Source organism: Elephantulus edwardii, unplaced genomic scaffold, assembly GCF_000299155.1.
Source record: "Elephantulus edwardii isolate Elephantulus edwardi_28Jun2011 unplaced genomic scaffold, EleEdw1.0 scaffold00121, whole genome shotgun sequence".
Classification (NCBI taxonomy): Eukaryota; Metazoa; Chordata; class Mammalia; order Macroscelidea; family Macroscelididae; genus Elephantulus; species Elephantulus edwardii.
Genome location: NW_006399871.1, coordinates 1,962,589 through 1,978,268, shown reverse-complemented (window position 1 = coordinate 1,978,268; position 15,680 = coordinate 1,962,589). Strand labels below are relative to the sequence as shown.

The 15,680-nt window shown below is 36.7% G+C and overlaps 1 protein-coding gene across 1 annotated transcript in view; it reads right to left on the bottom strand.

Moving 5' to 3' along the window:
• Positions 1-15,680, bottom strand: part of PRKAR2A (protein kinase, cAMP-dependent, regulatory, type II, alpha) — a 76,291-nt gene that overhangs the window by 10,630 nt on the left and 49,981 nt on the right. Inside the window, exons 7-8 of the mRNA XM_006892929.1 lie at positions 10,840-10,941; positions 10,621-10,695 (exon numbers count right to left, since the gene is read on the bottom strand). Coding sequence (XP_006892991.1) covers positions 10,621-10,695; positions 10,840-10,941 — 177 coding nt within the window. The remainder of the gene's footprint in view (positions 1-10,620; positions 10,696-10,839; positions 10,942-15,680) is intronic.

The following is a 15,680-nucleotide window of genomic DNA, read 5'->3' as shown; positions in this document are numbered from 1 at the left end:
TCCAAAGTCTCTGTAAATTTTTACTGAAATTAATAATAAATTTAAATAAAATTAAAAAAACAACATCTGGGCTTCAGGAGAAAAGTGTTGGCTATCTCAAGTGGCTATCTAACTCACAGGGGTCGGAGTAGGATGTCCAAGAGCATTTAAGGTAAGAATCTCCAAATGCTGAATACCTAAATTCACAGGTTAGATAGAAAATATTATGTTTCAGAACTTGAGGGATGTAGAAAAATTTCTAGCTTTAAAATGCCTATAACGGAAAAAGAGATTAAAAAATTACTTAAGTATCAACTCAAGAATATATAAAAAATAGCAAAAACCAAAACAGATTCAAAAAAAAGAGCAAAAAGTAGTAACATAAAAAACAGTAAGATTAATAATTTTAATTAATACATTTTTTGCAAAAGGTAGTTTTTGCCTCTGGCAAGATGAAGTAAGGAAAAAAGAGAAGATATCAAAAAGTCAATATCATGCACACTTATGTCTATTGCTAAGCTTTGGAAACTAATCCTAGTGGGAGTGTGATGCCTTGAAAATGAAAAGGAGTTTGTGTATTTAAGTATCTGGCCAAACAGAGATTTAGGAATTAGAAAGTAGGAAGGAAAACAGCAGAAGGAAGAAAGAAGTAGCAGAGAGAGAAAGGAGACAAAGAATTCCCCTGCTGTGCTAGACCATGGGTGGGTTAAAGATTAAAGAGGTTGGTGAGAAAGTTACAAGGGGCCCTGTAGCGGAGCCAGAAGTAAGAGGTAGCAAGGCCAAGTGAGACCTGTGCCGAGCAGGCCACGAAGTCTGTTCTCAAGGAACGGGAAAGAAGCTTACATGGTTGAGATCTGAGAGTTGTGCTGCATTAAAGGGAGACTGTCTACATAATTCCTGATATTGACCTAGAGCTGTAGCTTACTGATCCAGACCCTGAGTTGTACCTTGTTCCTTAATAAACCACTTAACTATAAATTGTGTGTGAACACTGCAACTGTTATTGAACACAGATGAGAGGTAGCGAGTGCTACGGGAGGCACAGCTGATCTTAAAACTGTTCACATGGTTGGAAAATGGAGTATGTCTGACCTCCAACTCAGAGGAATTGGCCTTGGGCTAATCTTGATTTGTATTACTTTCCCAAAGTTAGACACATTACTATGAGTCACTGCTGACTCAACACCTAACAACAAGTTTTAACAATACTCAACAATGAATGAATGGAAACCCAAAATCTCTGTAAATGTTTATGAAAATTAATAAAATATAATTATAGAAAAAACAAACAAAAAACCAAAACAATACTGTGTTTCTTTTAAAAACCATGTATGTGAGACGCAAAAAAATGAAAAGGCAAGGGGGCAGGGAAACTACATTACTGGAAATGAAACAACCAGAAAGTTGATGTACCATGAGAAATATAAGCAATATTACTGAATAAATTGTGTCAAAATTACTAAATGGGAACTTAATTTGCTGTGTCAACTTTTACCAAACCACAAAAAAATCAATACAAATATGTTGAGAAAGTGAAAATGAAGGCAAAATATACCAAAATTTATTGGCTTTAACAAAGCAGTACTGGGAGGAATACTTCTAGTTACAAATATGTGAATTAAAAAAGAAGAAAAATTATAAACCAAAGATAGCTAATCTACTTTAGGACAGTGGAAAAAGAACTAAACCTAAAGCAAACATAAGAAAGCAAATAATAAAAACATGAGAAAAAGTTAAACTTTTTGATGAAATAGAGAACAGGAAAAATCAACAGAAGCAAAAGTTAGTTCTTTTTTTTTTTCTTTCCCAAAAGTTAGTTCTTAAAGATCAATAAAATTGATGAACCTTTAGTAAGGCTGATGAAAGCAAAAAGACTGATTACAAGAATCAGAAATGAAATAGGGGGCATCACTACTGACTCTACAGAAATAAACTGTCTCTCTTTGCTGTCCCATCAGAGTCCACCCATATAGCTGACCCTCTGGCAGGTTTCTAGAGGCTGTGCATTGCACAGGAGGGGACTTGCTCATCTTTCTCTAGTGGATTCAAATCTCCAGAGAGACACTGCCTTTGGGTTAGCAGGACAACTCCTTATGGACTAGCCATCAGCGCTAAAAGAATACTAGAAATAATGCTATGGCAACAAACTAGATAACTTTGATTTGAAATGGATACATTCCAGAAAGAATCACCTAGATTGAGAAGAAACTAAGTATGTGAATGGACTTAGATAACAAGCAGAAAAGATCAAAGTAATAGTAGAAACTCTACCCACAGAAAACCACAGGGCAGTGTGAACAACGTCTTCCTTGCCAAGTTCATGATATGGACCTTCCCAGGCTGCCTGGCTGACCAGCTGATCCTACAGCACTGGAAACCCAGGTGGAGATCTGTGCCCTAGTTCTCTAGAACTGTCCCAAAGGGTCATCTATCTGCACCACCTGTGTCCTCAAAAGTGTAATTACATGCAAGATGATTCCAGTTTTTTTTTTAGGATGATTCCATTTTTGCATCAAGCTCTAGCCTATAAACAATAAAGGAATGAAGTAAAACATGGAGAAGTACATTTTGTCAGAATACTGTGAGATCAATTCCAAAGCTATTGTTGAATAAGGCCTTCTAATAAATACAAACATATTTTCTTTGTACCCTATGTACAAAGAAAATTCCATGCCCAGACACTTCCACTGCTGAATTCTACATTTGGAAATCAAAGCCAATCTTCACAAATCCTTAAAAAAACAAGTGTTCTTAATGTAAGAGCATTAGGAAGTCTTGAAATAGTCTAGAACTGTGGATCTCAAAACTTCATAAATGATAAAATCACCTGGAGGTATTGTACTTCTGAACAAGGAAAAAATTATTTTTAAAACTTCAGCAAATCAACATAAAAACAATAATATATTATGATGAATTTGGGTTCTTCCAAGGATACAGGATATTTAAAAGGTCAAGTAATCATCTTAGTAATAAATGAAAGAACAAAAACCACATAAGCATATAACAAAAACAGCAAAGATATCTGCCAAAGCCAGAACCCTGTAGTAATAAAAACCCTGCAAACTAGCTAGAGAAGGACTGATATGAGCCTTTATTAAAAAAACCCTACAATTGACATTATAATCAATGGTGAAAGATTACATTCTTTCACCTCAAGATTGAGAACAAGACAAGGATATCTGCCATCACTACTTTTATTCAATATTGTAGTAGTGATCCTAGCCAATGTTAAAAAAAGTATACAGATAGAAAAGAGAGTCTTTGTTCATAGACAAAACAGTCTATGTAGAAAATTCCAAGAGTACATAAAAAAATCTACTAGAATGAATAAGTGAGTTTATCAAGATTGTGGAATACAAACAGATCAGCAAACAAAACTCAACTGTATTTCTAAACATTATAAAAAATAAGAAAATAAAATCTTTAAAATATTTTCTTCAATGTTGTTGTTGTTAGGCACCATCAAGTAGACACTGCCCCGTGTACAACAGATCAAACTTGCGTGACCATGCACCATTCTCACAGTCTGTGCTGTGCTTATGGCCACTGTTATAGTCACTGTGTCAATCTGTCTCACTGAGAACTTTCCTGTCCCTCTACTTTTCTAATGACTGGCTCTTCTTGGTAACAAAGAAGTCTTATTATCCATGCCTCTACGGAGCACACTGGCTGTATTTCTTGCATGACAGATCTGTTTGTTCTTTTGGCAGTCCATGGTATACTCAGTACTCTTTGCCAACATCACATTTTAAAGGTCGTCAATTCTCATGTGGTCATTATGCACTGCCCGAGTTTTATATGCATGTGAAGTAACTGAAAATACCATGGCCTTGGTTAGGTACATCTTAGTGTTGAAACTGGGTTAAATTTAACACAAGATGCTCAAGATCTGAACACTAAATCTAAAAACTACAAAACAATAGAGACAAATTAAAGAAAAACCTAAATAAATGGAAATATATTCATGAATCAGAAGACTCAATATTGATCCTCTTCCAGTCCATGAGCACAATTGGGTATTCATGCTTCTGTATGACATATGCTACCCTTAAACCTTGTTACAATGTAGGCACATTACCTATCTGACAGGGGTGGGGTGGGGGGAGAAGACTCAATATTGTTAGGATGTCAATATTCCCAGAATACTCAATGGATTTAACATTAATGCCAATTTAAAAAAATATCAGGAAGGTTGTTTTTTGGTTTATTTATTTTATTTTATTCTTTTTTTGTGTGTGTACCATCAAATCGGATCTGATTGGGACAGGAGGAGATTATTCCTCCTTCTCCAGCAGAGCATCTGGTGGATTTGAACTGTGCACCTCTGTGATTGCAGTGCAGCTTCTTGCCACTAGGCCACCAGAACTTCTGTTTGGTTTTTTAAAAATAGATAAGCTGATTAAAAGATGATATAGAAACATAATAAACATAGAGTAAAAAAATAATCATGAAAAAGAAAGACATTTGGAAGGTTTACACTACTAAAAATACTGTAATACTGCAGTGTAGCACTGGCATATCAACAAATATACAGATCAATAAAACTAAAAAGACACAAGAAATAGATACAAACATATATAGTCAACTGATTTTCAATAAAGGTATCAAGGCAACAAGGAAAGAATCACATCTTTAAAAAAAGATACTGGAAATGAAAATAATATCCTATGGAGTTTGTCTTTGAATAGTGATTTTAGTTCTTGATATGAACACTGTGGTTTTAATTTTTTTTAAGGGGTGAATACAAGCACACTGTAAAAATTTACTTTTGTCTGTGTGATGATTTATTAGCATCTTACAGAATTATTTAAAAATAAAAAAGAATAGAAAAAAAAGATACTGGAACAATTGCATATTCTTTTACAAAACTATAACACTATATATATAAAATAAGTACCAAAAAAATGAACTAAAAATGGCTAATGGACTTTTTTTTAATTTTAATGAAAGTTTACAGAGATTTTGGATTTCCATTCACTCACTGTTGCACACCTTCCTCCCTGCCCACCCTCCCAGACAGTTGATTTTTTTCTTTGAAAAAAAAATCCTTTCATTGTTACACAATTCCACTCCCCCTAAGTCCACTCCACTATGCAGCTTTCATTCTGGACTCTTGTCATGACAATAATACCTAATCATATGTTCCTCTTCAACAGCTCTCTCCCTCATCTGTTTGAATGATATATACATTATTTATCCCCTCTTAGTTTTTCCCCAACTCTGATGTCAGACCCACTTTACAACAGTGGCACTATGCAGTATTTGTCCTTTTGTGACTGAGATATTTCACTCAGCATAATGTCCTCCAGGGTCACCCATTTTGTATAATATTTCACGAGTTCCTTGTTTTTCTTTCTTTTTTTTTATTTTATTATTTTTGTGTGCGTGTACTGTCAAATCAGATCTGACTGGTACAGGAGGAGATTGTCCCTCCTTCCCCAGCAGAGCATCTGGTGGATTCGAACCGTGCGCCTCTGGGATTGTAGTTGCAGCTCCTTGCCACTAGGCCACCAGAGCTCCCCGAGTTCCTTGTTTTTCAATGCATCGTAGTATTGCATTGTATACCCAAGCTTCTCTATCCATTCATTTCCTGGTGGACACTTGGGTTGTTTCCAACTCTTTGCTATTGAGAACCAAGCTGCAATAGACATGGGTGTGAATATATCTGCTTGGGTGGCAGTTATGATTTCTTTAGGGTATATTCCCAGTAGTGGAACTAGCAGTTCAAATGGTATTTCTATTTCCAACTTTTTTGAGAAAGAAATGGGCTTACTTTTAAGTGCTAACTATGAAACTTCTAAACTGCAGTGCTAAATATGTTACTCAGAGGTGGACACCCTTTGTCTTCATATGCTTTATTGTGGGGACTGAAATGTTTGCATGTTGCTGTGGTGACTGGAATGTAACCATGAAATGGAACTGCTCCTGAGGGAGCCCATACAAACTTCTGAGTTATTACTGTAATTTTGATGCCATACTGATAAATCTTTAAAGAGCATAATGCTCTCGGTGGGAAGGTAAAATAGTGTAACCACTATGGAAAGTAGTTTGGTACTTCTTCAGAAAGTGGGAATGGGAATACCATTTAATCCAGCAATCCCATTATACTAATTATATATTCAAAAGAAGGGAGCGTTATTTATGATTACCAAAAACTAGAAAGAACTTAAATGCCCCTCAACTGGTGAATCTTATTAACAAATTATGGTTCACTCATACAATTAAATATTAATTGAAAACCCCAATTCACTAATCTACTGATATTCACAACATAGTTGAATTCTTAAAGCATGCTAAAAATATGGCTGCCAGCAATCCTACCAGTTTCAGAAGAGGATATGGAACAAAGGAAATTACTGCTTATAACAGATGGATCTTGCCTGAAAGCAGAGATTATGAGAAAGAAGTTCACCTGTATTTTATAAGATTATGCAAAAGCATTCAATGATGTGAATCATAACAAATTATGGATAACACTGTAAAGAATGAATATTCTAGAGCACTACATTATGCTTATTTGAAACTGTACAAGATGTAATCCAAGAGACAGTTATTTAACTATAAGAGACATTGTACTGTTTAAAATCTGGAAAGGTGTGCCTTATGGTCTTATACTTATTCATTCTGTATGCCTCATATGTTTGTTTCTTATTTATTCAACCTGTATGCTAAGCAAATAATCTAAGAAGTTGGAATATATAATGAAGAATATGGTAACAGGATGAAAGGAAGACTCAACATCTTGTGATACAAAGATGATAATCTTCCTTGCTGAAAGCAAAGACTTGAAGCATTTATTGATGGAAATCAAAGACTACAGCCTTCAGTATGGATTTTATCTCAATGTAAAAAAAAAAAAGAAAAATCTTCACAAATGGACCAATAAGCAACATCATAATAAAATGAGAAAATATTAAAGTTGTCAAAAATTCCATTTTATTTGGATATGTGGAACACCAATGGAAGCAACAGTCAAGAAATCAAATGGCATATTTCATTGGATAAATCTACTGAAAAAGATCTCTTTAAAGCGTTAAAAAATAAAGATGTCATTCTAAAGACGAAAGTGTGCACCAACCAAGTTATGGTATTATCTGTCATCACTAATGGCTAATGAGTACACGCATCTCTTCATGTTATCTGTTGAACATTTTAATGTCTTCTTTGACGAAGTGTCTGCTCAACTCTTTTGTCTCTTTTGAAGTAGAAAGTTTTTTTCTTGTTGTTTTTACAGATTTTAGAGATTAGTCCTTTGTTAGATAGGATGTAGCTAGCTACCCTGAAAAACAGTTCAAAGCCTCAGGCTCTGTTCATTTTATTCCCTTGCCCTAAACCCACTTGCTGAATTTGGGCTCAGTTCAAATGCAACTTCTCTAGAAAGCCATACAGACGACTTTCTTTTTGTATGTTCGTACTTTCATTACAGTACTTGCTACATTTGGCCCTACTGTGTATCTGAATGAAATTTTGTAGATGTAAGCAAATGTCTAATTAAATGCATTACTAATAGTAGTAAAAGCATCCAGAATACAAAGATATTTCGAGATATCACTTTAAAAAGTCAGTTTTCCTTGTTTTTTTGATTGAGATTTTAATGAAAGTTTATAGAGAACTTGTATTTCCATTCATTCACTGTTGCACATTTTCTTCCCTGTGCCTCCCCACCTCCCAGTTTTCCTTGTTTTTGTATTATGGTGAAGTAACATTAAACGCTGGGTTTAGAAGAGGCCATGGCACTAGGGATATTATAGCCAATGTTAGAAAATCCCATTTAAAATCAGGAAAGGTATACACGAGGGATGCACCCTATCTCTGTACCTTTTCAATCTATATGCAGAGCAGATTATCTGGGAGGCTGGGCTCTGTGAGAAGGAGTGTGGCAAAAGGATTGGAGGAAAACTCATCAACTTGTGTTATGCAGATGATACAACCCTGCTTGCAGAAACTGAGGAGGACTTGAGGCATTTGCTGTCGAAGGTCAAGGATACAGCCATCAATATGGATTGAAGCTCAGCATCAAGAAAACAAAGATTCTCATCACTGGGCAAATTGGCAGCATCACGATAGAGAAGAGACTGAGATTGTTAACAGTTTAAGCTTGCTTGGCTGCACAATCAACACTCTTGGTAACACTAGCCAGGAAACCAAAAGACAAATTGCAATGGGGAAATCTGCTTTCAGGGACCTCTCTAGAGTACTCAAGAGGAACAGTGTCAGTCTAGAGACTAAGGTGCATCTGATTCAAGCCATGGTCTTGGCAATTACTTGCTATAGATCAGAAAGCTGGACAATGATTAAGGATGAGAGAAGAATTGATGTCTCTGGGCTGTGGTGCTAGAGAAGAGTACTGAATACACCATAGACTGCTAGGAAAACAAACAGGTTCATCCTGGAAAGGGTGAAATCAGGCTGCTGCTTAGAGGCAAGGCTTTTGAAGTTCCATCTGACATATTTTGGACATGTTGCAAGGTGGGACCAATCCTCAGAGAGAGAGAAATCATGCTTGGAAGGGTGGAGGGATAGTACAAGAGAGGACCCCGGATAAGATGGATTGATTCAGTGACTGGGGTAATGGGGGTAGGAATGTCAGGGACAATGAGGTTGGCTCAAGATAGAGCAGGATTCAGAGCTGTTGTATATAGGGTTGCTATGAATCGCAAGTAACTCAAGGGCACATAAATGCAATAACAACACTGAAGTTATCATTTTTCTATTTGTAAATGTTTACTTCACGGCACTAATAATATTACAGTTTGTGCCATGTTCACCACTAACTAAATTTTCCAAAACCTTTTAATGACCCTAAAAACCTCTGAACCCCCTAAAAAGTAACTCCTATTTTTGTCTCCTCCTCCCCAAGTAACCACTATACTATTTTCTGTTCTCTATGACTTTAACTATGTTGCACAGTGTGAAAAAGAAGACTCTCAAAGAGATGGACCAACACAGTGGCTGTAAGAATGGACACAGACTCAGCAGGGCTGTGGGGCTGGTGCAAGATCAGGCACTGTTTGGTTCTGTGGTACATGTGTTGCTGTGAGTGGGAGCAAACCAGATGGCACGAATAACAAGATGGTTCAAGGAGTCCCTGAGAGAGGCAAATAGCTGACATGGCTGGCTGCACACTGAAAGCCTGGAGATATAAATTCACCCAGAGGAACCTCACAAGAAAGGTCTGATGATTTACATTTGAAAAATTAGCCCTTGAAAAACTTATGCAGCACAATTGTATTCTAACCCACAGAGAGTGACCATGAGACAGAGGTGACTTGATACTACTGGTTATTGTGGGTAGTGGTGGCTAAGTCATATAAATGGAATCATACAATCTTTTCTTTTGTCTGGTTTATTATACTTAGCATATTTTAAAGATTTATGCTGTAGCATGTATCAAAAGATCATTCTTTTTTTGTGGCTGGATAATTATTTCACTTGTATAGCATACATACGATTTTGTTCGTAATTTCATCTGAAGGTAGACAGGCAGGGTTTTTTTGGTATTCCTTTAGTGCTTTACGTCAGAGCCTCCCCACTTCCTCTCCTTTTCTTTGATAAGCTTGATTGTATCTTGTGTTTCTGATAGGGCTGATGCTCCAAGTTGACCACAGGCCCTGCGGTTTGGCCTAGGAACTAAGCCTGATCAATTTTAGTCTTTCCTTGTCCTGGGACTGAGCACATCACCCCACCAAGAACTCAACCCATTGTCATCGAGAAAGAACCAACTCAGAACAGACCCTCCACTGGGTTTCTGAGGCTGTAAATCACATGGCACGAAGCTGCTCATCTTTTCCCCCCAAAAGAGCCACTGGTAGGTTCAAACCATCAGAGAGGTGGGGCCTTTCAGTTAGCACTGCAAATCCTTATAGAATAGGCCATCAAAGCAGTAAAATTCATCATCTCCATCCAGAACAACGGTATTTCTTTTTAGTGCTCTTATCAGAAGCATAGCTAAAGAAGCTTACACCAAGATAAACCTTTAGTACTTTTTACATATTACTAAAAATGCAAACACAATAGCAAAGGAAAACCTATTACACAGCTGTTGCTGTATACCGCAGAGTCAGAACCAACCCATAGCCAACCCTCTGGAAGGTTTTCACAGGCAGTAAATAAATGAGAAGAGACTGCCCATCCTTCTCCCACAGAACAGCTGATGGCCTCAAACCAAGGCCTTTGAGATTGCAGCACAACTTCTTGTCACTAGGCCACCAGAGGGGTCTATTATACAGTACTCATTAAAAGGTTAAGACCTGTTTGATGGTCTTTACTATACCTAAAACCAGTAGGAGAACAAGGCATAAAGGAAATATTAATGACATCTTACAAATCTGGTGAAACACTAAAGACTGCATACTAAGGGCACCTTTGTGCAAAAGGTAGAGAGTACAAACTTCTAACCTTTTCAAGGTTTTAACACTGATAAATGAGGTTTCTCCAGAATTAAAAGAAAATGCTATCTTAAAGAACACAGACTGGAGGCTATGGAAAGGTGAATGAGGTCAAGAGACTTGCATGTCAATGAGGGAGACACCAAAGGGCTTCAGAGAACTCTGCAGGAAGTATGACTTGCTAAGTGACAGCATGCACTCTTAACTACGGGAGGACATGAAAAGTTTTGTGAGACAAATGTTGCTGGATCACCTGAGTGATGATACGCTCTCCATCCTTGTAGACCTTCTCTCCTATTACGTCCACAATCTTCATTCGTTCTGACACCTGAAACAACAAACACATTCATCATTTACAAGGAAAAGATCTTAACAAAAGTTGGGAAAATTGATTAGAATAACTTGTTTTGAAAAATCCAACAAAATAATATTTTCCTAAATTCCTATAACTGCATTTTTATTCAGACTTTACCTCAAGCGATTTAAGAAGGGGCACAGATTCAATAAATGATTCAAACATCCTCCTCTTCTTCGCATTGTTTTTCACTATGATTCTTCTAAAAGTCACCCGATCCTATTAAGAAAAAAAAATATGAAAATACTGGTGAGTTACTATGTAAGAGAATCTCTATGGCTTAATTAATTTGGCTTCAGGCAAATATTAGGGCATGGTGTAATACAGTCTATGAACTGTTTAGAAGAATAAGATTTCCATTTAAGAATTACCCCTAGAAGTAAAAGATGAAGCTTATTAAGCCAGGCAGCTAGCACATGTGCTGTCAATTGCTGTGTAATGAGTGCCACCTATTGGTCAACAGTAGAATAAAAAGTAAAATTCCTAATCAAAAATCCTTTGTGGCAGGTGTCACAATCACTTTTCAATGTCAAATGTTGTATCTTCCACAAAAAAAGGAGATAATGCAGTCCGATTGTTTTTGCCTTCAGAGAGTTTACAATCTCAGTGAGATGAGACAAGACATATAGGGAAAACAAAACAAAAAAGATATGCTATTGTCGGTAGATGCTGTTGAGCTAACTACAATTTACAGAAACCCTATGAACAACAAATGTGAATCTTGCCTTGTCTTAACCATCTTCATGATTTCTAATATGCTTGAGTCCACTGGTACAGTCACTGTGTTGATCCATCTCATGAGGTTCTTCCTCTCTGTCCCTGACCTTCCACTTTTCCAAGCATGATGTTTTTTCCTAAGGACTGGCCCTTTTTATTTTTTATTTTAAAGGGAAAGCACAAACACAGTGCCCCCACTATCACAAATTATGCATTCAAGTTTCCCACACTTGGGAAAATCACAGGGGTCAGCACCTGGAGTGGAGTGGATAAGCCTTGCCCTGAGAAAACCATGTTCATGATCATGGTATTTGGCTTTCTGGGTATAGGATATATAGGATAGATATAGTGTTGAACTGGCCCTGCTTAACAATATGCCCAAAGTATGAGACTCAGTTTCATCATCCTGGCCTCTAAAGAAATCGTTGGCTGCACTTCCTCCAAGACTGACTCATATGTTCTGTTTGGAAATCCACGGAATAATCCCATGATCATCACAAAACCTACTTTAAGAATCTATTGTCGCAATGAATGAATGGAAATCCAAATTCTCTGTAAGTGTTCATTAAAATTATTTAAAAAAATAAAAAAAAGAACAGAGACATATATCTAAGGAAAGACTGTTGGCAGAAAATCTACGCTAGGTGATAATCCAGCAGCAGCACAACTGCACAAAGAAGTGGGGGAAAGAAGAACCTATTGTCAGAACAATACAAGGGAAGATTGCATGGTCTAAAATCAATAAAGGTACATAGCTGAATTGTATCTTTTCCATTATCTATTCAATCTGTATGCTAAGCAAATAATTTGAGAAGCTAGGCTCTATAAAGAAAAATGTGGCATCAGGAGCAGAGGAAGACTCACCAATAACCTGCATTATGCAGATCACACAACCTTCCTTGTTCAAAGTGAGGAGAACTTGAAATGCTTGCTGCAGAAGATCAAAAACTACAGATTTCAATATGGATTGCATCTCAACATCAAGATGACAAATATCCTCACCACTGAATCAATAAGCAACATAACCATAGATGGAGAAAAAAATTAGCAACAATTGCATCTTATGTGGATCCGCAGTCAACATCCTTGGTAACAGCAGTCAGGAGATCAGGGGATGTATTGCACTGGTAAGTCTGCTGTCAGGGACCACTCCAAATTACTGAGAAACAAAGATGTCAGTTTGAAGTCTAGGGTGCGCCTGATTCAGGGCATGATCTTTTCAATCACTTGCTGTGAGTCTGAGAGCTGGACAATGAATACAGATAACAAAAGAAAAATTAAAGCCTTTGAATTATGGTGGTAAAGAAGAATGCTGAATATCCCATGGATTGCCAAAAAACAAACAGATAGGTCTTGCAAACAGTGCAGCCAGTGTTCTCCTTGGCGGTAAGAATGGTGAAGCTTGATCTACATACTTTGGGCACATCGCTTGTTGTTGTTAGGTGCCATTGAGTTCAGTACAACTCATAGTCGCCAACAATGAAATATTTCAGGAAGTAGCATATGATCAAGAACCAATGATAATGAAGGAAGTTCAAGCTATATTGACAGTAATAGCAAAAACTAAGGCCCCAGGAATCAATGGGCTACCAATTGACATATTTCAACTAACAGATGAAGCCCAGGTCGTGCTCACTAGTTTATGCTAGGAAATTTGAAGGAAAGCTGCCTGGCTGACTGGCTGGAAGAGATCCATATTTATTCTCATTCCTAAGAAAATTATCAAACAATTATCACTAATATCACATGCAAGCAAAATATTGCTGAAGATTATCCAAAAGAGGCTAAAACAGTACCTAGACAGAACTACTAGGAGATCAAGAAGAATTTAGATGAGGCCATGGCACCAACGTCATCACTGCTGATGTCGGATGGGTACTGGCTGAAAGCAGAGAATACTAGAAGAATGTCTGTTTGTGCTTTATTAGTTATGCAAAGGCATCTGACTGTGTGAATCTTAACAAATTATGGCTAACATTGAGAATAATGGGAATCCTAGAACACTTAATTGTGTTCATGTGAAATCTACACCTAGACCAAGGACTGTTGTGCAAATAGAGCAGGGGAACATTTCATGGGCATGGGCATGTTGCTAGGAAAGGCTACATGTTGCTGCAGAAGATCAAAGACTATACACTTCAATATGGATTGCATCTCAACATCAAGATGACAAATATCCTCACCACTGGATCAACTAGCAACATCATGCTTAGAAAGGTGGAGGTGAGATGCGTAGAGACAGTGACTGTAGCAATAGGATGAAGTTGTGTCAGAGATAATGAGGATGACACAGGATAGGACAAAACTCAGATCTGTTGTTCATAAGGTTGCTATGAGTTGTACTTGACTCTACAGGAGCTAACAGCAATAGGATATTTAGTACTCTTTTCCAACACCACAATTCAAACACACTGATCCTTTTCCTATCATTCTTATTCACTGTCCAGCTTTCAGATGTATAGGAAGCAACTGTAATACTATGGCTTAGATCAGGTGCACCTTGGGCTTTCACTAATATCATTGCTCTTTGGCACGTTAGAACAGATTTTTGACAGCCACTTTTACCAATGCTATGCATCTTTTGTTTTTTAACGGCTATTAATTACCATGGATGTTGACCTTATCCAGTTAAATCCATGGAATTTTTGACAATTTCAATCTCTTTTTCATCTATCATGATTGCTGTCCACTGGTCCAATAATAAGGATTTTTGTTTTCTTAAATGTTAAGATAGAATCTATACTGAATTGTCTTTGATATTCGGCAGTAAATGCTTCAAGTCTTCTTCACTTTCTGCAAGTAAGGTTGTGACATCTGCATAATATAGGACATTTAAGACGTTTCCTTAAATGCTGATGCCACCTTTTTCTTCAGAGTCCAAGTTCTACAATGATTTGTTCAGAATATAGATTGAACAGGTATGGAGAAAGGTTGTAATCCTTATGTACATCTTTCCTTCTTTTAAACCAAGGAGTATTACCTTATTCTAGTCAAACAATTGCTTCTTGGTCTATGGATATGTTTCTGATAAGCACAGTTAAGTGTTCTAGAATTCTGCATGTGCAAGTTCAAATTTAAGCGGAAGAAAATGAAAACAAGCACATGAAACCCAAAATACAACCTTGAATCTATTCCAATTGAATTTTAAAACTATCTCAAGAATATATTCAATACAGTGAATACTGATGATCAAGTATGAGATGAATTATGGGAAGTTATCTTGGACATAATCTATGAAGGAAGCCAAAGGTCATTACAAAGACAGAGGAGAAAGAAAAGACCAAAATGGGTGCCAGAGGAAACTCTGAAACTTACACTAGAATGTACTTTATCTATTAGAATGGATATTATTAAACAAACAGAAAATTAAAAGGTGCTGATAAGGATGTGGACTAATTGTAAGGCTTATGTATTTCTCGGGATGTAAAACAGTACAGCTGCTAATGTGGAAAAGAGTTTGGTGAATTTTTGAATAAGTTAATTATAGTCAATTCCACTCTAATACTTGTACACCAGTGTTCACAGCAAAATTATTTATGACAGCAAAAAGGTGGAAAGTTTCAACTCATCTACTCATCAGCAGAGAAGTAAATAAACTATGAAAACAAGCAGAGTAAAGTAAGTTAGACACAAAAGGACAAATATTACAAGATCCCACTTAAATGAAATATCTTACGTAAAAAGTTTATAGAGACAGAGAATAGATTAGAGGTTATTACAGACTAAGGACATGAAAAAAATCATTACTTATTGTTTAACAGGATGCAAGGGAGGTTTTTATCACCTGATCAATCTTTTCTTGGGAACAATTTCGTCTACACCTGTTGGAAATTTTGGGTCGCAAGTTCTTCCAGCACCTCATCTACCATATGTGGGAAATAAATAAGGAAAAACAAGATAATTCATTGCTGTGTCTTGAGCTTCCTAGACAGGCCACCTTTTCCTATCCACTTTCTAGAGTTTTTATGTTTTTTTCTTTTTGTTTGTTTGTTTGTTTTAACGCTTGTTTCCTATACTATGACCTGTGCTATGCACAGGACATAACCTTGCCTACTAGAGAAGCACTGACAGTAGAAGATCAACAGTTATAGCCGTCAATATGGATTCCATCTCAACATCAAAGAAATAAAAATCTTCATTACTGGACCAACAGAAAATGTCATGATAGATTGAGAAAAGACTGAAGCTGTCAACAATTTTATTTTACTTGAATCCAAAGTCAATACTCATGGCAACAGCAG